Raw genomic sequence first — 24,084 nt, 5'->3', positions numbered from 1 at the left:
CCTTTCCCTCTTTGTACTGTACTGTGCAGTTTTGCTAAAAACCCATAGGAAAGCAAATAGGAAACCAAGGCAAGACCTATTGATTTTGTCAATGCTGGTTTCTTAATGAATTTGATTTGTTGCGACATTGATTATTTGTTAGCTCTTATTTCATTGTTTCTCATCGGGTCTTGATTTTTTTTATTTTAGTATATAATTTATTTAGTATTTCATGTTATGAAAGCTAATGGCAGCGACAGACTAGGCCTAGTACGTACAGGCACATGATATTCATTTTCAAACCTGCACCCTATTAGTTTAAAAGCCCCACTGTACTTGGCAAAAACGAAATGCCTATTTACAGAGAAGAAACCTTGGATCAGCTCAAAGTCCTTGTGCTAGTGCTGGAATTTACCCGATATTAAACCCGGTAAAGGGAGTAGTCCCAATGTGACGGCAAACCCATTATTCCAATAACTCTGGGCTGAATACTCCTCTAAAAGTATTACCATCCGTACACATCTTTACTAACACCCATTTCGACCTTCGCTTTCTGTAGAGAGGAGTGTAAGAGGCACTAAAGAGCACTGATTTCAGTTTGCTCATAATTATCTTTTATGATGAATAGTCTTTCAAATGCCTGACCACAGTAGCCATGAAATACTGTAACTAAAAATGTTTGCTATCCTGTATTTTTAAAAACATTTGTTACTTTTTAAAAAAATAAAACCTATTTCAATGTAGGTGGCATGGCATTTGTATATGTGTTCCTCAACTGTCGTACAGCCTTCATTATGCCAAAATGTACCTTTAACTGTTGTACTTCTTTTTGCAGGTTTTCTTGACTACTTTATGAAAGCCTGTGCCGCAGCTAGTCTGTAACAATGGGTTGTAAGAGAGGAAAATTGGACATTTGGAGTTGTACCGGTGTTTGAATGTGTGCTGTATCTGGAAGAGGCTATTGGAGATAGCCATGAGCACCTCTTATATGAATGGGCATGTAACAGAAGACTTGGAAAGCGAGGTCAGACATTTTGATCATATGTCTCCAGAGGAACCTCAGAAGCATAGAGAAATGGCTGTGGATTGTCCTGGGGATTTGGGCTCTAGGACTATGCCGCTAAGGCAGAGTGCTCAACTTGAGCGAATTCGTCAACATCAAGAGGACATGCGGCGCAGGAGGGAGGAAGAAGGGAAGAAGCAGGAATTGGATGTGAACGCTTCCTTGAGGCTCAAGAAGTTGGCACAAATTACTCCCAAAACTGGAATAGATAATCCTATATTTGACACAGATGAAACCGTTGTTTTAGAGAGTCCTAACCGTGCTGTGAAAGTACTAGGTAAGTGAAACACTGGTATTAAAAAATTGACATATCAAAGTTCATGTTTGAAAATGTAGGAGTCACACTGATGTTATCTTTAGGCCAGGTATTTACTGTCCTTGTCACAATTTTTTTTTCTGCAAGTTTAATTTACTTCTCAATCTACAGCATTTAGACACGTTTATGGAAAAATTGTTTGTGAATCGGTTCCCTAGAAAGTATTTAATGATTTCGACTTGATATTTTATTGCAGCTTGGGATCTGTACAGCATGTATGATCATTTGATGCACTCAGTATCAGACGTAAGGCGTGAATGCAGCTGTTTTATATTAATACCAAAGTAATTATATGTTAGATGCATTTGCATATAACCCTTGTAGCATTTTTGTTGTCCTCTAGCACTTTCTGAATAGTGTGGGTTCTATGATTCTTGTTGACTGGACTAAAGTGGTGTGTTATTGAATTTGCTTTTGTTTGTTTTGTTTAGTGGTGTGTCATGGCCTAAGTAGACTAGTGTAATTTGTCTGATAGATTTTATATTAGGTGGCCTGATCTTGTTTTGGATCAGTGTGGTGCTCTATGTATGTATGCTGAAGTACTGTTTCTGTACCGTTCTGCTGGGATGCATGGTTGCCTATTGATCAGTTAAGGGCAGCTGTTAAGTTTGGAGGAACCTTTGCTGACTCTGGCTTAGATGCAATGTTATGTGCATGTGGGCGCATGGTATCATTAAAATATTTCTGAGTGGCTCACACAGACTTCTGAGTGGACATGGATATACTGTTCAGAAGGCTATACTTAATTTACTATTTGTCTTGGAAGAGTGGTGTGTGTCTGCCAGTTCCAAAGATTGTGCCTCATACATACTCTTAATGTAGAGAAGAGCAAGAACCTTGCTGGATGTGAATGTGTTGGTCAGTTGTTACATGCTTAGCTAACTGTGTGGTTTGGATCCATATTGTGCTTAAGACAGCCCCAGGACTTGTCTAATATGTATGGTTAGGAGCAGGATGAAATACAGATATAATTTGAAAAGAGCATGCTATTTTATTGGATTACGGTTGACCAATTATAAAGTGTGGGCCTCAGTTCAGCAACTGTGTATAACGTGTACAAATGAAAGGTTAAGTGTGCGTTCTGAGAGCTCTAGTTGACTTGTGTCAAAGTGGATTAATATCTACTGAGTGTAGCAAATAAAAACATACAAAACAGACAGTTAAGCCTTAAGACCGTACATAAATAGAGCCAACAGCAATCATGTAGTTGTGATCAAAACATTTATAAGAGGTTGCTTACCTTTTCACATGAAGAATAGGCAAATGATAGAATTCGTTGGATTTCTCATGGTGGTTTTGTCCTTGGCTTTAAAGTCTCTGAGAGCTCTCCCCATAACGCAAGTCTGAACGCCTTAGAACATTCCTCCTTAACACGTTCTGAGGTTAATCGGTTGATGGACCTGTCTCTGATAGTGGAGAGTGTTGAAGCTCTTGGAGGAAGGAAGTGATGAGCCGGTGGACTGAGTTATCGTGAGTTGCTAAGAGTGAATACTTTTTAGTGCAAGTATGTAGTTGTGTTACACTGTAATCCTGAGTTAATGTTCTACAGTCTGTGATTCACTTGGGTAAATTAGCATTTCCTGAACAGTAAATAAAACATTTCAACAACATTTATATCTATTGATACATCCAGTAGTTGTTTGCAGCAGTTACGAGGAGAGCATGAACTGCTTGAAGTGTAACAATATGTACTTAAGGATGATGGTAAAGATGCGCCGCATTGTGGTTATTTTCTTTTTTACAGTGACTTTCCTCTGGTACCTGGTAGATGTTAATTATTTTTATCCAGTGACAAAGTAACTCTTTTTGAAGTACTGGGTGATGTAACAGACGTAATCCACATGGAAAGCCCTTAAACAACCAGATAATCCTTTCATTGATAGGGGTAATTGCCAGTTAATCAAAAAGCATCTCCTTTTGGCAGATCAATATGGCATGTTATGTGCATTTCTATAGCTCACAACCCACCCGGGAGGGTATCCTTCTGCAGAAGCAGGAACTGTATGGGACAGGGCTAAGTGACAAGAGAGGTCTTCAGTTTCTTGCAGAGTTGAAGAACTGAAGAAGTGACTCTAATGTTTAAGGGAAGGTTGTTCCAGACATTAGGAGCGAGATAGAAGGCACAACCGCCAGTTCTAATTCTGCATATGTAAGGGATGTGTGCGATTAGGATTCTCGTTGAGTGAAGCTGTCTGGGAAGTTTGTGGGAGTGTGCCTTTGAGATATGAAGCATCATCTACTGCATGTTACAACTTCAAAAACTGGGACAATTTAAATAAGCTTGCGGAATAGGCGTCACAGGATGAGTAGAGAAAGTCATCCTAACAACTGTTGGAATTAAATAAAGCAGCTGCAACTAATTAAGCACAGGGGAGAGTCTGCAGCTTATGCCATGAGCAGCTCTGTATGCAAGAACAGTCTTGCTTAATTGTTTTCAGAATCTCTGCACAGTAGCATTTAAAAAAGGCATAGTCATAGACTTACCTTTCTTCAGTAAAAACTAGTTCTCCAAGTTTAGTGGCAAGAACCTGCAAGTGTTCAAGACTAGATTTGCTACAACAATCTTTCAGTCTAATTTTGGTCCTGCTACTTTAAGTGTTTGGGATTTCTTCTCCATTAGACGAACAGCCTCATGCTTAAGTTGTTAGCTGATGTCCAGGGCCAACAATGTGGACAGGTGGTGGTTGATTTTCTTTCAAGCTGCCCTTGCCTTGATATTCTCTGATCTTCCTTGAATTATGTCTGGAGTTACAAATCAAGCTTTAATCATCTGAAGAGCCCTAATCCGGGCTAAACCAGTCCAGAATCACTGCCTACTCCATGTGATATGAATTTATGTTGCACCTTCATTGACTGAGTTCCATGCTCAATTGGTGTGCAAAATAATAAAAAGCAGAAAGATGCTTTTTTTCATATTAGAACTAAGGCTTTGGCAAAAAAGCATAATTTCTCTCCTGGGTTACCCAAAATTATCCAGCACATCAGTGTTTCTAAAGCCAGCCACTTTCATGGATGTAAGGCCAAGAAAGAAAAAACACTAAAACCTGTATGCAGGATGTTCAAAACGACATCTCTAGTTGGCAGTGGTTTGCACCCTGTCCAGGTAGGGACCCTCACTTTTGTCAGAGTAAGGGAGTCACACAGCTAAGATAACCCCTTCTCACCCCCGTGCAGGAGTGTGGAATTTAATAAAATATCTACTTGTTCATGGAACAGATTGCTTCATAAATCTACTTGTCCTGTAAAAAATCTACTTGTCCCTTTGTTGCTGTGTAGTCCGGTGACAAATTATGGCAGCAATCTCACTATATAAGAGCTCTGATAATAGTCCCTGATTTTGCCAGGGCTAATTCTATAGTAGGGCTTTAAGACTAGCAGTTTCCTTATTGTGCCACCTTTCCGCAGATCTATATATTGGGCCCGAAGGAAGCACTACGCAATAATTCTAAGGTTGGAATGCCTTTGAGCCCGTGCAAACCTACCATCTTGCATGTTTTTAAGGATTTTTACCAGCTTTTCTGTATGTTTCTTTTCCCATACTGAGAGAGGCTGGAAAAGTATTCCTGACAGTACTAGGGTAAAAAAAGTGGTTGTAGGGAAAATGAACTTGTAAACAATCAATAGATTTTTGCATGAGCAAATCTACATGTTCACATTTGCTCATGCTATAATACAGTTCACAAATATTTTCTAGAAGTAAGATTTCCTAATCTTCTGTAAATTCTTGTGAAATCACAAAAGCCATAATTCTGCACTAATGCAAATACATATATCCTGGGTGCTCTTTTGTGACTTTCTTTAAGAATTGGGCCCCTAATTCGATCTGGCATTAACCAAGACCTTTTGTTTTGAATACAATTATATTTCTCTTTCTACCCATCTATCATCTCGCTTTACTGTGAGAGATTGATACTAGTATGCTCTTTTACAAAGACCATATTGGCACACCTCGTATTTTTGTTTAGTGCCAGGAACTAATGTGGCAATGTGTGCTTTTTGTGAAAAAGCAAAAAAAAAAAGTTTTGCTTTTGCCAGTGCTTGTTACAATGGTGAGGGCCTGGCAGCTCCCATAACAAAGTTTTCCAAAAGCCATGTCAAAACAAGAAACGCATTGACAAAACAAAAAGACTGACCACCAATTTCAGATTGGTTGGCTTTGCCAATGCTTGTTTATTTTCATGTTTCCCATAATCTTGTTAAAACTGGTTACCCTCGTTTTCCATTATGAATATTTTTTGGAAACACTAGCATGCATCAATATGTATTACAAGATGATGCTTCAAAAAATGGTACATAAAATTTTGCAGTAATTTAGCAAAAGTTTTTTTTTTTCCCTAGTTGCATTCTTTTTCTGAACATTTTATTTTGAAAGCAGTAATCATCAATCTTGATAACAAGCTTCTGCAAAACTTTGCATCTAATCAAAGAGCATTCTGGTGGCATTATACCCAGCCTCAACTTGTTAAACTTTTTAAACACGTTTAAATTCTTTTTTTTTTTTTTTTTTTTTACTGAAACCACTGTCAGTTGTGCAGTCCGAGGTTACCATCTTCTCTTTTTTTTATTTTTTTTATTTTTTTTTTAACCCATTCACTGCTGGGCCTCCACCCCCTGTGCTGAGCATTTATTGGCTATTTGGGGTAGTTCGCACTTGGGCTCTCTTAACTTTTTGTCAACATAAGCTATCCACACCAAATTTGCCTCTTTTTTTCCAACATCCTAGGGATTCTAAAGGTACCCAGAGTTTGTGGGTTCTCCTGGAGGAGACCAAAAAAATTAGCCAAAATACAGCTAAAATTTGTTTGGGGAAAATAGGGGAAAAAAGTGCTGCAGAAGAAAGCATGTGTTTTTTTTTCCCGTGCAAATGGCATCAACAATGGGTTTTCAGTGCTAAAATCACCATCTTCCCAGCTTTCAAGAACAGGCAGACTTGAATCAGAAAAAAACATTTTTCAACCCAATTTTTGCATTTTCCTGGGACAAACCCGATTTTTCCAAATTTTATTTTTGTGCTTGCAGCCTCCTTCCAGTTAGTGACAGAAATGGGTGTGAAACCAGTAGTAGATCCCAGACAGCTAAACATTTCTGAAAGTAGACAGAATTCTGAATTCAGCAAGAGGGCATTTGTGTAGATCCTTCCAAGGTTTTCCTGCATAAAGTAACAGCTGAAATAAAAAAATATTGAAATTGAGTTGAAAAAACAGCCATTTTTGTCCACATTTTCTTCTGAAACATTTTTTATTTATTTTTTATTTTTAGCTATGGCAGATTTTTTAAAGCAATATACCGTTACATCTGCTGGACTCTTCTGGTTGTGGGGATATATAGAGATTGTAGGTTAATCAAGAGCCCTAGGTACCCAGAGCCAATAAATGAGCTGCACCTTGCAATGGGTATACAGCAATTAATTTGGTAAAATATAAAGAGTGAAAAATAGGTGTCATGGAAACCTTTGTATTTCCAAAATGGGCACAAGATAAGGTGTTGAGAAGCAGTGGTTATTTGCACATCCCTGAATTCGGGGATCCCCATACTAGCATGTGAAATACATGGCATTTCTCAAATAGACTTCTTTTTTACACACTATCTTACATTTGGAAGGGGAAAAAATGTAGAGAAAGACAAGGGGCAATAACACTTCTATTCTCTGTTCCCCCAAGTCTCCCAATAAAAATGGCTCCTCACTTGTGTGGGTAGGCCTAGTGCCCACGGAAAAGAAATGCGACAAAACACAACGTGGACACGTCACATTTTCCCAAAGAAAACTGACCTGTTTTTTGCAAAGTGCCAAGCTGTGAATTTTGGCCTCTAGCTCAACCAACACCTAGGAAAACCTAGCAAATCTATATATATTTGAAAACTGGACCCCGAGGAGAATTCAGAATGGGGTGACTTGTTGTGGGTCTCTCACCAGGTTCTAGCACCCAGAATCCTTTGCAAACCTCAATTTGTCTAAAAATCACGTTTCCCTAACATTTCAGTGCTGCAAAGTTCTAGAATCAGGGATGAGCCACAAACTTCCTTCCAACCAGCATTCTCCCGATTAAAAATGGTACCTCTTTTGTGTGGGAAGGCCTAGTGCCCCTGACAGGAAATGCCCCAAAACGCAACTAGGACACATCAAATTCTCACATTGAAAACTGACTGTGTTTTTTGGAAAGTGCCTGGCTGTGGATTTTGGCCTCTAGCTCAGCCAGCACCTAGGAAAACCTACCAAACCTGTGCATTTCTGAAAACTAGATGCCTAGAGGAACCCAAGATGGCATTAATGGTGTTGATCTCACCAGGTTCCATTACCCAGAATCCTTTGCAAACATCAACATTTGGCAAAAAAAAAAAAACACCTTTTCCTTACATTTCGGTGATGGAAAGTTCTGGAATCTGAGAGGAGCCATAAACTTAATTCCACCCAGCATTCCCTCAAGTCTACCCATAAAAATGGTACCTCACATGTGTTGGTAGACATAGTGCCCGCAACAGGGAAGGGTCAAAACACAACATGGACATATCAAAATGATCTATTACAAACCTACCTGTTTTTTGCAAGGGGACACCTGTGTTTTTGTCCTGGGCTCAGCAGCCATCTAGGGAAACCGACCAAACCCAGACATTTCTGAAAACTAGACACTCGAGGGAGGTGTGCCTTGCGTGGATTCCCCAGAGCTTTTTTTTTTTTTTTTACCCATAATCCTCAGCAAACCTCAGTTTTAGCTAAAAGAAATTAATTTTCCTCACATTTCTGCGTGGGATCACCACACCAGCATAGATTTCCTGCCATCCAACGTTCCCCTCTGTGTCCCGATAAAAGTGATACCTCAACTGTGTAGGTGGGCCAAGTGCCTGTGACAGGGAAGGGCCAAAAATATGTCGAAAGTGAGAAGGAACCAAAGCAGGTCTAACAGGGCAGTTTGAGAAAAAGCGTTTCTAGGCGGACAAGTGGGGCCGAATTTTTATCGGAATAGATTTGACAATGCTGGGTCGTTGGAATTTTGTGGATTACTGTGGATTCCGGAAGGGTCTATCACAAAAATGTAGGGAAATGGTGATTTCAAGCAAATTTGGAGGTTTGTAGAGCATTGTGGGTAAGGAAATGGTGTGGGGTGCATGTGAACCACACCACCCTGGACGCACCCAAATGTTTAGTTTTCAGATGTGTCTAGGTCTGGCAGATTTTTCTAGGTGGCAGTGTCCCAAAAGTGCAGCAGCTCACCATTCCATGTGGGACGATATTGGGAGTTAGCCAAGCTCTCTTGGTCCAAATGTAAAATCGAAACCCAAATGATCAAATGTCCTCTTGCTTGCTGTTGCGATAAGATCCTTTAGTTTACAGGGGGTGGGGGCTGAAAGACTCTTACCCCTTCAGTTAGGTTGGGCAGCATACCCATGCCCATACTGGGTGGCAGCCCCCACCCCTCTTGTTTTAATTTTTATTCCCTGGCATCTAATAGGCTGTCTGTCCCCCTCCCCCTACCCCCAGGGAGTGGATGGGGGTGGGGTAATTGCCCCATCTGCCCACCAGTGGGTAGAACAACTTTGTCCCCTTTTGAGGTGGGGGTATGGTCATAACCCCCACCCTCTTTTAACCCCTTGGCTGCCAGGCCTTTCCCCCCCTCAGGTGCCAGGCCTTTTTTGGGCTATTTGGGGCAGGGCACGCTTAGGCCCTCATAACTTTTTTGTCTACATAAGCTACCCACGTCAAATTTGCGTCCATTTTTTCCAACATCCTAGGGATTCTAGCGGTACCCAGACTTTGTGGGTTCCCCGGAAGGAGACCAAGAAATTAGCCAAAATACAGTGAAAATTTTGTTTAAAAAAAAAAAAAAAAAAAAAACGTTTAAAAAAATGGGGGGGGGAATAAAGTGCTGCAGAAGAAGGCTTGTGTTTTTTTCCCTGACAATGGCATGAACAAGGGGCTTGCAGTGCTAACATCACCAGCTTCCCAGCTTTCAGGAACAGGCAGACTTGAATCAGAAAACCCAATTCTTCCACACAATTGTGGCATTTTTCTGGGACATACCCCATTTTTACGATTTATTTTTTGTGTGCTTTCAGCCTCCTTCCAGTCAGTGACAGAAATGGGTGTGATACCAGTGCTGGATTCCAGAAACCTAAACATTTCTGAAACGTAGACAAAATTCTGAATTCAGCAATGGGTAATTTTTGTAGATCCTACAAGGGCTTCCTACAGAAAATAACAACTGAAATAAAACAATATTAAAATTGAGGTGAAAAAAACAGCCATTTTTCTCTACGTTTTACTCTAACTTTTTCCTGCAATGTCAGATTTTTGAAAGCAATATACAGTTACGTCTGCTGAACTCTTCTGGTTGCGGGGATATATAGGGCTTGTAGGTTCATCAAGAACCCTAGGTACCCAGAGCCAATAAATGAGCTGCACCTTGCAGTGGGTTTTCATTCTATACCGGGTATACAGCAGTTCATTTGCTGAAATATAAATAGTGAAAAATAGGTGTCAAGAAAACCTTTGTATTTCCAAAATGGGCACAAGATATTGTGTTGAGGAGCAATGGTTATTCGCACATCTCTGAATTCCGGGGTGCCCATACTAGCTTGTGATTTACAGGGCATTTCTCAAATATTATTATAATATATATATACGTATTTTTTTTACACACTGTCTTATATTTGGAAGGAAAAAATGTAGAGAAAGACAAGGGGCAATAACACTTGTTTTGCTATTCTATGTTCCCCCAAGTCTCCAGATAAAAAGGATACCTCACTTGTGTGGGTAGGCCTAGTGCCCACGACAGGAAATGCCCCAAAACACAACGTGGACACATTAAAGTTTTCCAAAGAAAACAGAGATGTTTTTTTTAAAAGTGCCTACCTGTGGATTTTGGCCTCTAGCTCAGCTGACACCTAAGGAAACCTACCAAACCTGTGCATTATTGAAAACTAGAGACCTAGGGGAATCCAAGATGGGGTGACTTGTGGGGCTCTCACCAGGTTCTGTTACCCAGAATCCTTTGCAAACCTCAAAATGTGGCTAAAAAAACACTTTTTCCTCACATTTCGATGACAGAAAGTTCTGGAATCTGAGAGAAGCCACAAATTTCCTTCCTCCAAGTCTCCAGATAAAAATGGTACCTCACTTGTGTGGGTAGGCCTTGTGCTCGCAACAGGAAATGCACCAAAACACTATCTGGACACATCAAAATTATCAAATACAAAACAACCTGTTTTTGTGGGGGGGGGGCACCTGTGTTTTTGGTCCTGTGCTCAGCAACCATCTAGGGAAACCTACCAAACCCAGACATTTCTGAAAACTAGACACCCGAGGGAGTCCAGTGATGTGTGACTAGTGTGGATCCCCCAATGTTTTCTTACCCAGAATCCTCAGCGAACCTCAAATTTAGCTAAAACAAAATCTAATTCTTCCCACATTTCTGTGTGGGATCACCGCACTGGGACAAATTTCCCACCACCCAACGTTCCCCTCCAGTCTCCCGGTGAAAATGATACCTCACTTGTGTAGGTGGGCCAAGTGCTTGTAACGGGGAAGAGCAAAAACATGTCGAAATTGAGAGGGGACCCAAGTGGGTCCAAAAGGGCAGTTTGGGGAAAAAAAAAACATTTTTAGGCTGACCAGTGCAGCAGAATTTTTATCAGTATAGATGAGACAATGCTGGGTGGTAGGAATTTTGTGGATTCCTGCAGATTCCGGAAGGTTCCATTACCTAAGGGGTTGCTCCCCTTGCGTGAAATTGATGCAAAAAATATAAAAATCCCTAGTGTCTAGTGGTTTCTGCCCCCCTTGGGAGGCAGATTGGCCTAATTACAATAGGCCGAATAGCCTAGAATTAATTTTGCCCCCAGGGGAATGACCCTTGCCTTAGGCGGTCGCTCCCCACATATAAAAAAAATAAAACAAACAAAAAAAAATCCCTGGTGCCTAGAGGTTTTTGCATCCCCCCTCCCCCGGGGGCAGATCTGCCTAATTATAATAGGCTGATCTGGCCCCAAGGGGGGCAGAAATTGCCTAAAACAAATTTGCCCCCCCCTCCCTTTCCTAAGGGGTTGCTCCCCTCATGTGAAACTGACAAAAAAATCCCTGGTGTCTAGTGGTTTCTGGCCCCCTTGGGAGCAGATTGGCCTAATAAAAATAGGTGAATCTGCCCCCAAGGGGGGAAGAAACGGCCTAGAATTGAGGCCCATATTTATACTTTTTTAGCGCCGCATTTGCGTCATTTTTTTACGCAAAAGCGGCGCAAACTTGCAAAATACAATTGTATTTTGTAAGTTTGTGCTGTTTTTGCTTCAAAAAGTGGCGCAAATGCAGTGCTAAAAAAGTATAAATATGGGCCTAAGTTTGCCCCCAGGGGAGCGACCCTTGCCTATAGGGTAGCTCCCCACATACAAATATAAACAAAAACAAACCAAACAATCCCCCGTGATCGGCCTAATTATAAGAGGCCGATCTGGCCCGGTGGGGGGGGGGGTGTTATTTAGAAATAAATTGCCCCCCTGGGGCTGCTCCCCTTATTTCATAAACACACACACAAAAAATCCCTGGTGTCTAGTGGCATTTCTGCTGCCCGATCGCATCGCAATCGGGCAGCAGAAATGCTCAGAGAGACATGAAAGGAGAGAAAAGACCTTTCCTCTCCTTTCATGCCTCTCTGCCCCCTCCACGTGATTGGAGGAGAAATGCTTTTGGGGGGGGCGGGGGGAGGCAGATGGCCCTAATTAAAATAGGCTGATGTGGCCTAAATAAAAAATGCTCACCCCTCGGGGCGCAACACGAGGGGCCACTCCCCTTATGCATAAATGAATAAAAACAAACTCCCTGGTGTCTAGTGGGCATTCCTGCAGCACAATCGCTATGCGCTCGTGCTGCAGGAATACTCAGAGACATCGAAGGAAAGGAAAATCCTTTCCTTTCCTCCGATGCCTCTCTGACCGGCCCCATCCCCGTCCTGAGGAGAAACTAATCAATTTCTCCTCGGACGCCCTGGAAGCCATGCTACCAGCGTGATGGGGGTGACATCATCATATGTCATGGGAGGTTGGGGTGGGGAATAGGGGGCCAGGGGTGGCAGTGGGAAGCGCTTCCGCTGCTGTCCCTGCCCAGGGGGGTGTGGGTGGATGACCCTCGGGGGCAGTGAGTCAGTGCCAGGACGTAATGGTTACATCCCTGGCAGAGCAGGGCTGTGCCACTGGACGTAACCGTTACGTCCATGGCACAGAAGGAGTTAAAGTGCTCATCCTAATGTTAAAGGCCTTGCATTAATGAACCATAAATACAAGTTCAAACAGCATTAACACATGAACATAAATATTATGTCAGCTGCAGACAGTGCCCCTCCCTTCAAACTGGCATCCAAAGAGTTTGTGCTATAGAGGTTTGGGCCTACTTTTTCCAAGGACAAAATAAACACGAAAACCTGCTGTCCTCGACCTTAAACAATATGTCCTGGACGTTGGGCTATGGGAAAACTAGAAACTAAACTATTCATTCAGCTACCATGGTAGCTTGGCATGAGCAGGTTTATATCTAAGGCAATGTGTAAAGTATTTGTGTGCACACATAGTAACACAGTGAAAAAACCACAAAAGTACTCCACACCAGTTTAGAAAAAAAGCCAATATTTATCTGAGTAAAAAGACCAAAATGATAAAAATCCAGCATGCACAAGCAAATATACACATTTTTAAAGATTAAATCTCTGAAAAGTGCTTAGAAACACAATAGCTCCAAATAGGGCTATTACAATGTCTTTGACTGAACCGTTCCCAACAGTCCAATGCCACTTGCAAGGCGGTCACGGTGTCGCACAAACCCCAGGCACAGTACCTTTGAAAATGATGAGGAAGCAAAGACTTTGCACATATTCAAGGAGGTGAGGCATAGCTGAAGCCATTGCGGTGTCTGTTCCTTACTGCTACCGGAGAGGTGAAGTGTTGGTTCCTTGCTGCGAGGCAGGGGCGGTGAGGCATCTGTTCCTTACTGTTGCAGGGGAAGTGATGCGGTGTCGGTTGCTTCTTCCGGTCCGGCGGGGTAGGTGAATCCAGCAGGTCAAGAAGTGAGGCGTTGACTTTGCAGTGTCACAAGTATACCACGGGGCCACAGATGCTGTGGCGGAGTTAGGTGTCCCGGACATCCGGGATACAGCACTTAGGACTTGTGCTGTGGTCAGACTTTGGAGGTGCTGCAGTGGTGTCAGGGCTGCGGTGTCTGTCGCAACCGTCACACTCCGCGATACCAACAGCTCTATTGTAGGCAGCAGCACAGAGTTTGACAGGGGCACCGTTTCTGAAGTCACTCTGGAGTCGATGTGCTTAGTTTCTTCTTGGTTACACCAGAATTCACTCCCAAAGGCCCAGGAACTGGATTTGGCACCACTTAGCGAGTTGGGACTCCTAGCTAGAGATCCCAGGTGCTGGCAGTTAGTCTTTGATGTCCCTGAGACTTCTTAACTGGTGGCAAGCTCAGTCCAAGCCCTTGGAGAAACTTAGGATGCAGGATGTAGAAAGCAAAGTCCAGTCCTTTCACTCCCAGGACAGCAGCATCAAGGAGCAGGCCAGCACAGCAAAGCAACAGGTAGAGTGGCAGTCCCTCCAACAGCATCTAGTTCTTCTTCCTGGCAGAATGTCCTCTGTCCAGAAGGATTCTGAAGTTGTGGTCTCAGAAGACCAGTACTTGTACTCATTTCTGCCTTTGCTGTAGGCAAACTTCAAATGAAAGTCTTTGTAGTGCACAAGACCCTGACTTTCCTGCTTTGACCCCAGACACACTCCAGGGGGTTCAAGACTGCTTTGTGTAAGGACAGGCACAGCCCTGTTCAGTTGCCAGTGTCTGCTCCTCTCACCACGCTAGCCGAGGAAGAACCATCAGGACATGCAGGGCACCCCATCTGCTCCCTTTTGTGTGACTGTCTGGAGTGAATTAACAAACAGCCCAACTGTCACCCTGACATATATTCCACAGCCAGGCAGAGGCACAAAATGGATATGCCAGAAAATGCCCACTTTCTAAAAGTGGCATTTTCAAACTTAAAATTTAAAAAAACAACTTCACCAAAATATGTATTTTTAAATTGTGAAAGACCCCAAACTCCATATATCTATGTGCTCCCAATAGGAAATTACACTCAAGAGATATTTCAATACAATCCCCATGTTAATATATGGGAGAGAAAGGCCTTGCAATAGTGAAAAACAAATTTAGCAGCATTTCACTATCGGGACATGTGAAACACACCAGTACATGTCCTACCTTTTCAATACACTGCACCCTGCCCATGGGATTGCCTTGGGCCTGCCTTAGGGGTGACTTACATGTAGTGAAAGGAGAGGTTTGGGACTGGCAAGTGGGTGCGCTTGCCATGTCAAACTGGCAGTTAAAACTGCACACACAGACAATGCAGTGACAGGTCTGAGAAATGTTTACAGGGCTACTCATGTGGGTGGCACAATCAGTGCTGCAGGCCCACTAGCAGCATTTGATTTACAGGCCCTGGGCACATATAGTGCACATTGCTAGGGACTTACTAGTAGATCAGATATGCCAATCATGGATAAACCAATGCAATTTAGACGGAGAGCCCTTACACTTTAGAATTGGTCAGCAGTGGTAAAGTGAGCAGAGTCCTAATGCCAGCAGAAACTAAGTTCAGCACAGGATCAAAAACAGGTCAGAGGCAAAATGTTTGTTGATAACCCTGTTTTAAGGGCCATTTCCAACACAGGACCTTTAAATCTCATCTACTTGCAGACTCCCTGATAAAAGCTACAATTAAGAAGTTAGCTTTAGAAGCAGCCAAGGCTGGTCCTTCACCTAAAAAGGACATTAAAAGACTTCTGGTGATGGGGATAAAAATGGAAACAGCGGCAACTTGGTGGTGCATAGCTAGCATTAGACAGGTACGCATATAAGTGATGAGTTGGAAGAATAAACAAAATATCTTCCTGAAGAAGTAAAAAAAAAAAAAGGAACAAAGCTATTGTTGAGGAGAGGAAGAAAACTATAACACCTGCCTACAGTCATAGTTAGAGATGGGTAATGTGGTGCGGTCCTTCAAAAGTATGCTTGGCTGCTGAAGTTCAAGCCAGTATTATTGACCTGCCCTTCCAATGACAAATGGTTTGCGGCTCTCGTTAATGCATCCGTAGAGCATATGAAATACTTAATGACACTACTATGGCAATGGCTGTCTTTACAGGAGCTTTAAAAAGGGTTTTCGTCAGAAGAGGTGAAGGAAGATCGCCTATCGTTCTCGTTTTCAACAACATCATCAAAGTACCTCCTTCTATCATTCTGGAAGGTGCCAACAGTTTACATGAAATTAAATTTGAGCGGAAGAGGTAAAGGTAGAGGACACACGTTTGGGGGCTCAACTGCGGGATATAAATTACTGCTTTCCTCCACGTTTCCTTCAGACTTCATGGATAAGGATTTTCTCCCTGCTGCTACTATATGCGAACGGAGAACAAGTAGGCATCTATTTGTGCAATAGTGTGTTTGTTGGTTATTTTTAACGTACCGTTTAACCTGGGTTTCTGTTGTAAATCTGGATTACCTTAGTTTAAAAAAAAATTTTTTTGAAGACTATGGACTCTTTTTTTCTATTGATGTAAGATATTTAGATGTTCTCACTCGCACTGACAAGCAAGTGTCTTGGAACACTTCACTTTGATCTTTTCCTGACCACTTTGCTCATCTTCCATTTTTCACCTTTGTAGCAGGAAATACGTCCAGTTACTCTTTTTAGAGTTTTCAATGCCTTGCACTACAAACATCTTTTACTCTTTACTGTTTCTTTTCTGTGTGCTTACACTCATTAATTGAGCTGGTTGTGGTGAAATTAATCTAGAAAGTTGCAAGGGTCTACCTGCTGCCTGTATATTAGGGGTAACCTTCTATCAGTGAGGCTAAAAGGAAGTAGGATTATTCTCACAAGTTTGCAGTGTCTAGCAAGAGGGTGAAATAACAGTAATGTAACTACCACACCATAATCATTTCCTGTTACTGCTTGAACCTCTTATACCCGCATACAGCAGAACTGCTAAGGATCATGTCCATCACCCCGTACTGTACCAGTCCACAGCAGTTAAACACCTGTTACCAGTTGAACAAGTGTGGAATAACTAAAGAGATCTCCCACATGCCAGAGGCCAGCGGAGGACTTCAATTTAGTTAACCACTGCATGCCCAACTAGCAACATACTACAAACGCTTTTTGATATCTCACAATAACAATCCGCTATGGAATGTTATGAACAAAGTCCGTCGCAGCATATCTCTGCACTATTTTGAACAAAATATCTCTGAATGAACAACCCAGTGCAGTAACCAGCTAATAGACTATGAACATAAGAAATACCATCAAAGGACCTGCAGAGCTGCTCCAAGCTGTGTACTAAAAACCATAAACTGTGCACCTGCGTCTCACGCTTCTTGATCCCTAACACCGCTAAGCACTGTGTCCCATAACACCTTAACTACACCTCTGTGGTCATCATGCATGACATAGAAACACTTCCCACCCAGGATCAAAACAAAGACGACACACTTCCAACTAAACGCTACGCAGTGTAGCGTGCTACCAATGTAGGCAGGCACTGCAACATCCCCAGATGTGGCATTAAGCTCTATACAATTGTTGCGCCACAAGACCATATTCTATTGCGTATCTGATAACTAAACTGAGTGAAAATGGTTGAAGATGTGCACATAGGGCATGGTTTACACACAGTTGCTGCTGTACAGTTGGAGATCCATACAAAATATGTAATGTAATGGTTTTCTTTTAAAAATTAGACTTTCTTTTCCTGTCTGCAAGCACCAGGACACCTTCTAACCAGCTTTAAAGGAATGAATCAAGGACTAACTGTAAAACCATAAAGATCATGGTTCTAAAGTACTTCCCTACACCACTGATGTGATTTAATGGGGTTGTACAGAAGATCAGTGCTGGCATGCCTCCTCTCATATGGCACTCAGTTGTTGGAGATCAGAGAGGTTTCATATTACCTGGATGCATAATACAGTGCCCACATCTGCAAGTTAGAGCTGCTAAAAGGAGCTGGCTGTACTGAAATGCTGATTTTGTGTTAATCTTTAAACTGCAAGGGCAATGCTAGAGCTTCTGCTAGACTAATGAGTCAGCACATTGTGAACTAATTAAAATAAATACACCCACACAGGAAGAGGAGGAGGATCTGTAGGGGACTGTGACATGAAGTTTGGAGGATGAGGCATTTGAGAACATGCGAACGGCTCGAGTGCAAACTTGTCAGGTGATTTTTAGACTGATTTACTGTGCAGCAGGACTTTAAGTGGGATCTAAAAGTGGGGGGTGGGTCTCTAATGGGGGCAAGGACACATAGGCATTGCAAAGAGTGCTGTGTAAGGGGCGGGCCCATATCGGTGAGTGCGTGGCCCATATCGGTGAGTGCGTGGCCCATATCGGTGAGTGCGTGGCCCATATCGGTGAGTGCGTGGCCCATATCGGTGAGTGCGTGGCCCATATCGGTGAGTGCGTGGCCCATATCGGTGAGTGCGTGGCCCATATCGGTGAGTGCGTGGCCCATATCGGTGAGTGCGTGGCCCATATCGGTGAGTGCGTGGCCCATATCGGTGAGTGCGTGACCCATATCGGTGACTGCGTGACCCATATCGGTGACTGCGTGACCCATATCGGTGACTGCGTGGCCCAAATCAATTGAGTGTAGAATCCTATTCCTCACAAGTACATAGTCTTACTCAACAAACTATAACTGAAGTCAACAGCAGCATTTATACTTACCACAAGCAGTAAAACACTTCACAAGATGCGTGTACTCTATGAGCTACTGAAAGGTATTATATTTATTGCAAGGACCATTTACCAAACCTATCAGTGTTGCATGAAGTAGCTATTAACTGAGTGTTTCTGATGGATACAACTACCTGTGGATTCCTCACCTAATGAATACTCCCATGGCGCCAGCATTCGACGGAAATCTTCTTACTAGTCTCTGCACGTCGACGAGGACGTCGCTCTAGCCCACGCGACGCCGTCTGACGTCATACAGGCAATAAGAAGTCCTCGCCGACGTGCCGATGACAGTTCCCTTTTTTCCGTGCATTCGAAACGGTTATCTTCGAGGGAGTTACTGTTACCTTCGTGGTTACAGTGTATTGTCTGCTGTGTAGTCTTCTCTGCGGTAACAATGTCTCAGAGGAAGTCGGGTTTCAAGCCCTGTCGAGAGTGTGGGGGCAAGATGTCAGTTACAGATCCTCACTCCGACTGTCTATGGTGTTTGAGCTCCGACCACGACGTCTCGACTTGCGATTCATGTCAACACATGAATCCGAAGGCCCTCAAAGAGCGCGAGGCCAAGTTATTCATGGCAAAGTCAAAGAAGAAGGAGAAACATCATAAGAAGTCTTCTTCGCCAAGGTCTCACCGGCGTCATCGAGACTCCCGGCGCCGTAGAGACTCACGACGCCACTCCAGCAAGGAGTCTCGTTCGAGGTCACCTTCGGCTCGGCGTCGGAGGACTTGGGAGGTCAGCCCCACGGTCACGCCGCATCCATCGACGCCGTTGCCCTCTCCGGCGTCACCGACTTCACCTGGTCAGGCGTCAGTGATTGAGGTGGTGCAGCCTCTTGTGTTTTCTCCGGCGTCGCAGACGTCGAGGCTGGCGTCGGGGTCGCCCTCGATCCAGGCACCCCAGTATCCGGCTTTTCCCACTCCTGGAGCCGATAGTACCGCGTTTCTTAATGCGATGTATACCATCTTTCAGCAGATGGCTCCAGGAGCTGCTCCGGCTGGTCCTTCGGGGCCCTTGGCCTTTTCGTTGGGTGATCCTGCGCCTCTTCGGCCGGCACCCTTTATGCCCTTTCTCCCTTTTGGGAATGTGGGCTCGGCGCCGGTGCCGGCGTCGGTGGCCGCTCCGGTGGCTTCGGATGTTTCGGCCCCGGAGGTTGCCCCTCCGTCGAAGTCAGGATTTTGCCCTGTGACTCCGGTTGGTCCATCGGCTCCTGCCTCGGCGCCGAAGCTGCCTGTGGCGCCGGACGCGGCGTCAGATGCTTCTGGAGATCGGCGCCGTTCTTCGACGTCGGCGGAGGCCATGTCGACTCCGCGTATCGAGGAGAGACTTCATTCGAGGAGGCGTGCTCTCCGTCTTTTAGAAGAGCAAGAGTACCAGCGAGTCCTAGAGGAGGGAGAGATTGAGGACTCTGGAGACGGACTGCATGGTCTGGATACAGCCAGTGGGCTGGACACTTCCCCTGAGTGGGACCTTTCATCTCCAGGGGAATATACGGAGGAGGCTGCTTCCTTTCATGCTGTGGTGAGGAAGGCAGCGAGCTTTTTGGACCTGCCTTTGCCGGTGGCAGAGGCAAAGCAGAATTTGCTGACAGAGGTATTGCATCCGGCCTCTGCTGCAGCTGAGCCTCTCTTGCCATTTAATGAGGCTTTGCTGGATCCGGTGTTGGAGGTGTGGAAGAAGCCGGTGTCTTCCTCGGCCGTTCATAGGGCTGTGGCCAGGAGGTATCGAGCTGCACCATCTGACCCTGGCTTTCTCTCTAGACACCCTACGCCGGAGAGCTTGGTGGTGCAAGCCTCCTGTTCCTCAAAGTCAGCGCCTGGTTCCTTCCCGACGGTGCCTGGAGACAGAGACTCCAAGAAACTGGATGCGCAGTCCAAGAAAATATTTTCGTCATGCAGTTTGGCGTTGAAGGCCACCAACGCCACGTGCATTCTGGGGAGGTACATCCATGCGCTGATGGATGATATTTCGTCTTCATTCACGGAGCTTCCCCAGGGTCTTTTGGATGTGGTCTCGGACGCCCAGGCTGCCGCGACCCAGATTATCCAGTCTGGGCTGGACACGACCGACTCGGTGGCCAGGGCGATGGGCACGGCTGTGGTGGCAAGAAGACAGGCCTGGCTCCGAAACTCAGGGTTCTCTGCGGATGTGCAGTCGACCCTGCTGGACCTCCCGTTTGATGGGGACAGACTGTTTGGAGCCAAGGCAGATTCAGCCTTGGAACGATTTAAGGAGAGCAGAGCCACAGCCAAATCGTTAGGACTGCAAGCTCCTTCTTCCTCTGCCTCTTCTAGAATTTTCAGGAGGTTTCGGGGATTTGGGCGTGGCTCTTATTCCTCTTCCTTTCGGGGGAGGTTCCAGCAACCCGCCTCTTCCCTCTCCTATAGGTCATTTAGAGGGAGGGGGAGGGGTGGGGTCCGTACCAGAGGAGCCTCTCAACAGCACTCTGCCTCTTCCTCGTCCTCTGGAGGGGTGCAGCAGGGGAAGCAGCCTTAGGCTTCCACCGTTTCCCACTCACTCCTCTCCTGTAGGGGGAAGATTACAGCGTTTTCTCCACAAGTGGAAGTCTATCACAACGGACACTTGGGTTCTCGGCATTGTGGGAAAAGGCTACGCCCTTCCCTTTCGGGAGTTCCCGCCCCTCATCCCGCCCCGCCCATCTTATTGTTCAGAAGAACACCTCCTGTTGCTAGAACAGGAGGTTCAAGTCCTCCTTTCAAAGGGCGCGGTAGAGTTGGTCCCAGAGCAGGAAAAGGGTCGAGGTTGTTACTCAAGATACTTCCTGATTCCCAAAAAGGATGGTCAGTTGAGACCAATCCTGGATCTGAGGATCTTGAATTGGTTCCTCAAACAGGAAAAGTTCAAGATGCTGACCCTAGCACAGGTGCTTTTGGCGTTGAACAAGGAAGATTGGATGGTGTCTGTCGACTTGCAGGATGCTTACTTTCATATCCCGATACTCAAGTCGCACAGGAAGTATCTCCGGTTTGTGGTAGGGTCGCAGCACTATCAGTTTGCGGTCCTCCCGTTTGGTCTTACTTCAGCACCTCGAGTCTTCACAAAGGTGATGTCAGTGGTTGCGGCGGAGCTCAGAAGGAGGGGGATAGCAGTATTCCCTTACTTGGACGACTGGTTGATCAAAGCCAAGTCCCCGGAGCTTGTGTCGCATCATCTGCAGTCAACAACCCAGTTGTTGTTCGACCTGGGCTTTTCGGTGAACGTGCCCAAATCTCACCTGGAGCCCTCTCAGCGCCTCCTGTTCATAGGGGCAGTACTGGATACAACATTGAGTCGAGCCTTTCCTCCGCCTCAGCGGATTCAAGATATTCAGGAATTGGTTCCAATGTTTCGAAATGGAGCGGTAGTTCCAGTCCTCAAGGTCCTTCGTCTGCTCGGTCTGTTCGCCTCCTGCATTCTGTTGGTCACGCATGCTCGCTGGCACATGAGGGCTCTTCAGTGGTGCCTCCGAAGGCAGTGGTCTCAACACAAGGGAGATTTAGAAGGTACTGTCAAGATCTCCAGAGATGCTGCTGTGGAATTGAAGTGGTGGATTGCGGGCAACAATCTTTCACAGGGGAAGCCGTTCGCGCAGTCGCCACCAGTGGCCACGGTAATAACGGATGCCTCCACCCTAGGATGGGGAGCTCATCTGGGGGATCTGGAGATCAAAGGGCTTTGGTCTCCAGAGGAACAGGTGTTTCATATCAATCTGTTGGAGTTACGGGCTGTACGTTTGGCTCTCAAGGCCTTCCTCCCATCCCTTCGTGGTCAGTCGGTACAGGTCCTGACGGACAATACTACCACGATGTGGTACATAAACAAACAGGGAGGAGTAGGGTCGTACCTTCTCTGCAGAGAAGCTCTTCGGCTATGGTCCTGGGCAAAGGACCATCAGATTTGCTTGGTGGCAAATCATCTGGCCGGGGTCTTGAATGTACGTGCGGACAGTCTCAGTCGCCAATTCTCGGCAGACCACGAGTGGCGTCTCCATCCAGATCAAGTCTGTTTAATCTTCCAGATGTGGGGGTTTCCTCGAATAGATCTGTTTGCCACTCGGGAGAACGCGCATTGCCCGTTATTCTGCAGCCTCCAGTATCCGATGCAGGGAGCGTTGGGAGACGCGTTTCAGATAACCTGGTGCGACCAGTTGCTTTACGCGTTTCCCCCCATACCCTTGATTCCTCGAGTGTTGAGGAAAATTCGCCAAGACCGGGCCCAAGTCATCTTAATAGCTCCGGATTGGCCAAGGAGGGTATGGTACTCCGACCTTCTCCAACTCTCACTGTGCCCTCCGCTCCGTCTCCTTCTCAGGGCAGACCTCCTCTCGCAGTCGCAGGGGCAGGTTTTACACCCCAACCTCCAGAGTCTGCACCTACATGCTTGGAGATTGAACGGGGCAACCTGAGTTCCTTCTCTCTCCCGCCTGATGTAGTGGATGTTATCTTAGCGGCCAGGCGACACTCCACTAAATCTATCTACGCTAATAGGTGGTCTAAATTTGTTATGTGGTGTGGAGAGAGACAGATTGATCCCTTACATGCTCATCTGTCACATGTTTTGTCTTTTGCACTGTCTCTAGCGCAGAAAGGTTGTGCAGTAGCTACCATTAAGGGTTATTTGTCGGCCTTGTCAGCCTTCATTTGTCTTCCAGACCAACCATCGTTATTTAAATCCCCTATTGTTCTCAGATTCTTGAAAGGTCTTCTGAATCAATATCCTCCAAAACCATTCGTTATGCCTCAATGGGATTTGTCCTTGGTCCTGACTTTCCTTATGGGGTCCCCTTTTGAGCCTATGCATTCTTGCCCCTTAAGGTATTTGGTTATTAAAACAGTATTCCTGGTAGCTATAACATCTGCAAGGAGAGTGAGTGAGTTGCAGGCCTTATCGGTTAAACCCCCTTATATAACGTTTTATGGGGATAAGGTGGTGTTGAGGACCAAGGCTGCTTTCCTTCCGAAGGTTGTTTCACCCTTCCATTTGGCTCAGACAATCACTTTGTCCACGTTTTATCCTCCGCCTCATCCTTCAAAGGAGGAAGAAAGACTACATCGCCTGGACCCAAAAAGGGCGTTGAGCTTCTATATCGACAGATTGAAGGATATCAGGCTGGAGGATCAGCTGTTTGTCGGATACGTGGGCAAGAGGAGAGGAAAGGCAGTCCACAAGAGAACACTCTCCAAGTGGGTTGTTCTTTGCATTAAAATCTGTTACTCTTTGGCAAAGAAGGATCCGCCTGAGGGCATTAGAGCTCACTCCACCAGAGCTAAGTCGGCCTCTTCGGCCTTGGCCAGGGGTGTTCCTGTGGTTGACATCTGCAAGGCCGCAACTTGGTCGTCCCTTCACACTTTTGTGAAACATTACTGTTTGGACTCTGAGGTCAGAAGGGACGGTCATTTTGCACGGTCAGTGCTGCAGGATTTCTTGGTTTGACCATTTAGGCACCCACCGCCGGGCGTGGTACTGCTTTGGGACTCTATTCATTAGGTGAGGAATCCACAGGTAGTTGTATCCATCAGAAGAACGAGTTACTTACCTTCGGTAACGACTTTTCTGGTGGATACATTAGCTACCTGTGGATTCCTCACGGTCCCACCCGCCTCCCCGTTGCCTTTTTGGTCTCTCCAAGCAATCCTTGAGTGTGTTCCTTTTGGTCTTCAAAGTTGCAATACATTTTGCATGTATGATATTTGTATATATGTGTATATTTATATATAAATCTATATATATATTGGGTATATACATGATTCGTATGTATAAATATATTTATTTGTTTTAAAAAAAAAAAAAAAAAAAAAAAAAGGGTTATATTAAATCTACAGCTATTTTATTGCAATGTTGTGTGATTTACAATATTAAGAGATGTTGCTTTGCTCTTTCATTGCATTGGGTTATTATTATTATTCTCATGCACGTAAAAAATGTTGGTACTGTCATCGGCACGTCG

General features: G+C 44.8%; 1 protein-coding gene across 1 annotated transcript in view; it reads left to right on the top strand.

The window, feature by feature from the left end:
- PALS1 (protein associated with LIN7 1, MAGUK p55 family member) overlaps positions 1-24,084 on the top strand; it is a 342,210-nt gene that overhangs the window by 71,559 nt on the left and 246,567 nt on the right. Inside the window, exon 2 of the mRNA XM_069208880.1 lies at positions 815-1,319. Within this exon, the coding sequence (XP_069064981.1) occupies positions 953-1,319 (367 nt within the window). The 5' untranslated portion in view covers positions 815-952. The remainder of the gene's footprint in view (positions 1-814; positions 1,320-24,084) is intronic.

This window comes from Pleurodeles waltl, chromosome 9 (assembly GCF_031143425.1).
Source record: "Pleurodeles waltl isolate 20211129_DDA chromosome 9, aPleWal1.hap1.20221129, whole genome shotgun sequence".
Taxonomy (NCBI): Eukaryota; Metazoa; Chordata; class Amphibia; order Caudata; family Salamandridae; genus Pleurodeles; species Pleurodeles waltl.
The sequence above is the reverse complement of the archived record's forward strand: the minus strand, read 5'-3'. Positions and strand labels throughout refer to the sequence as shown.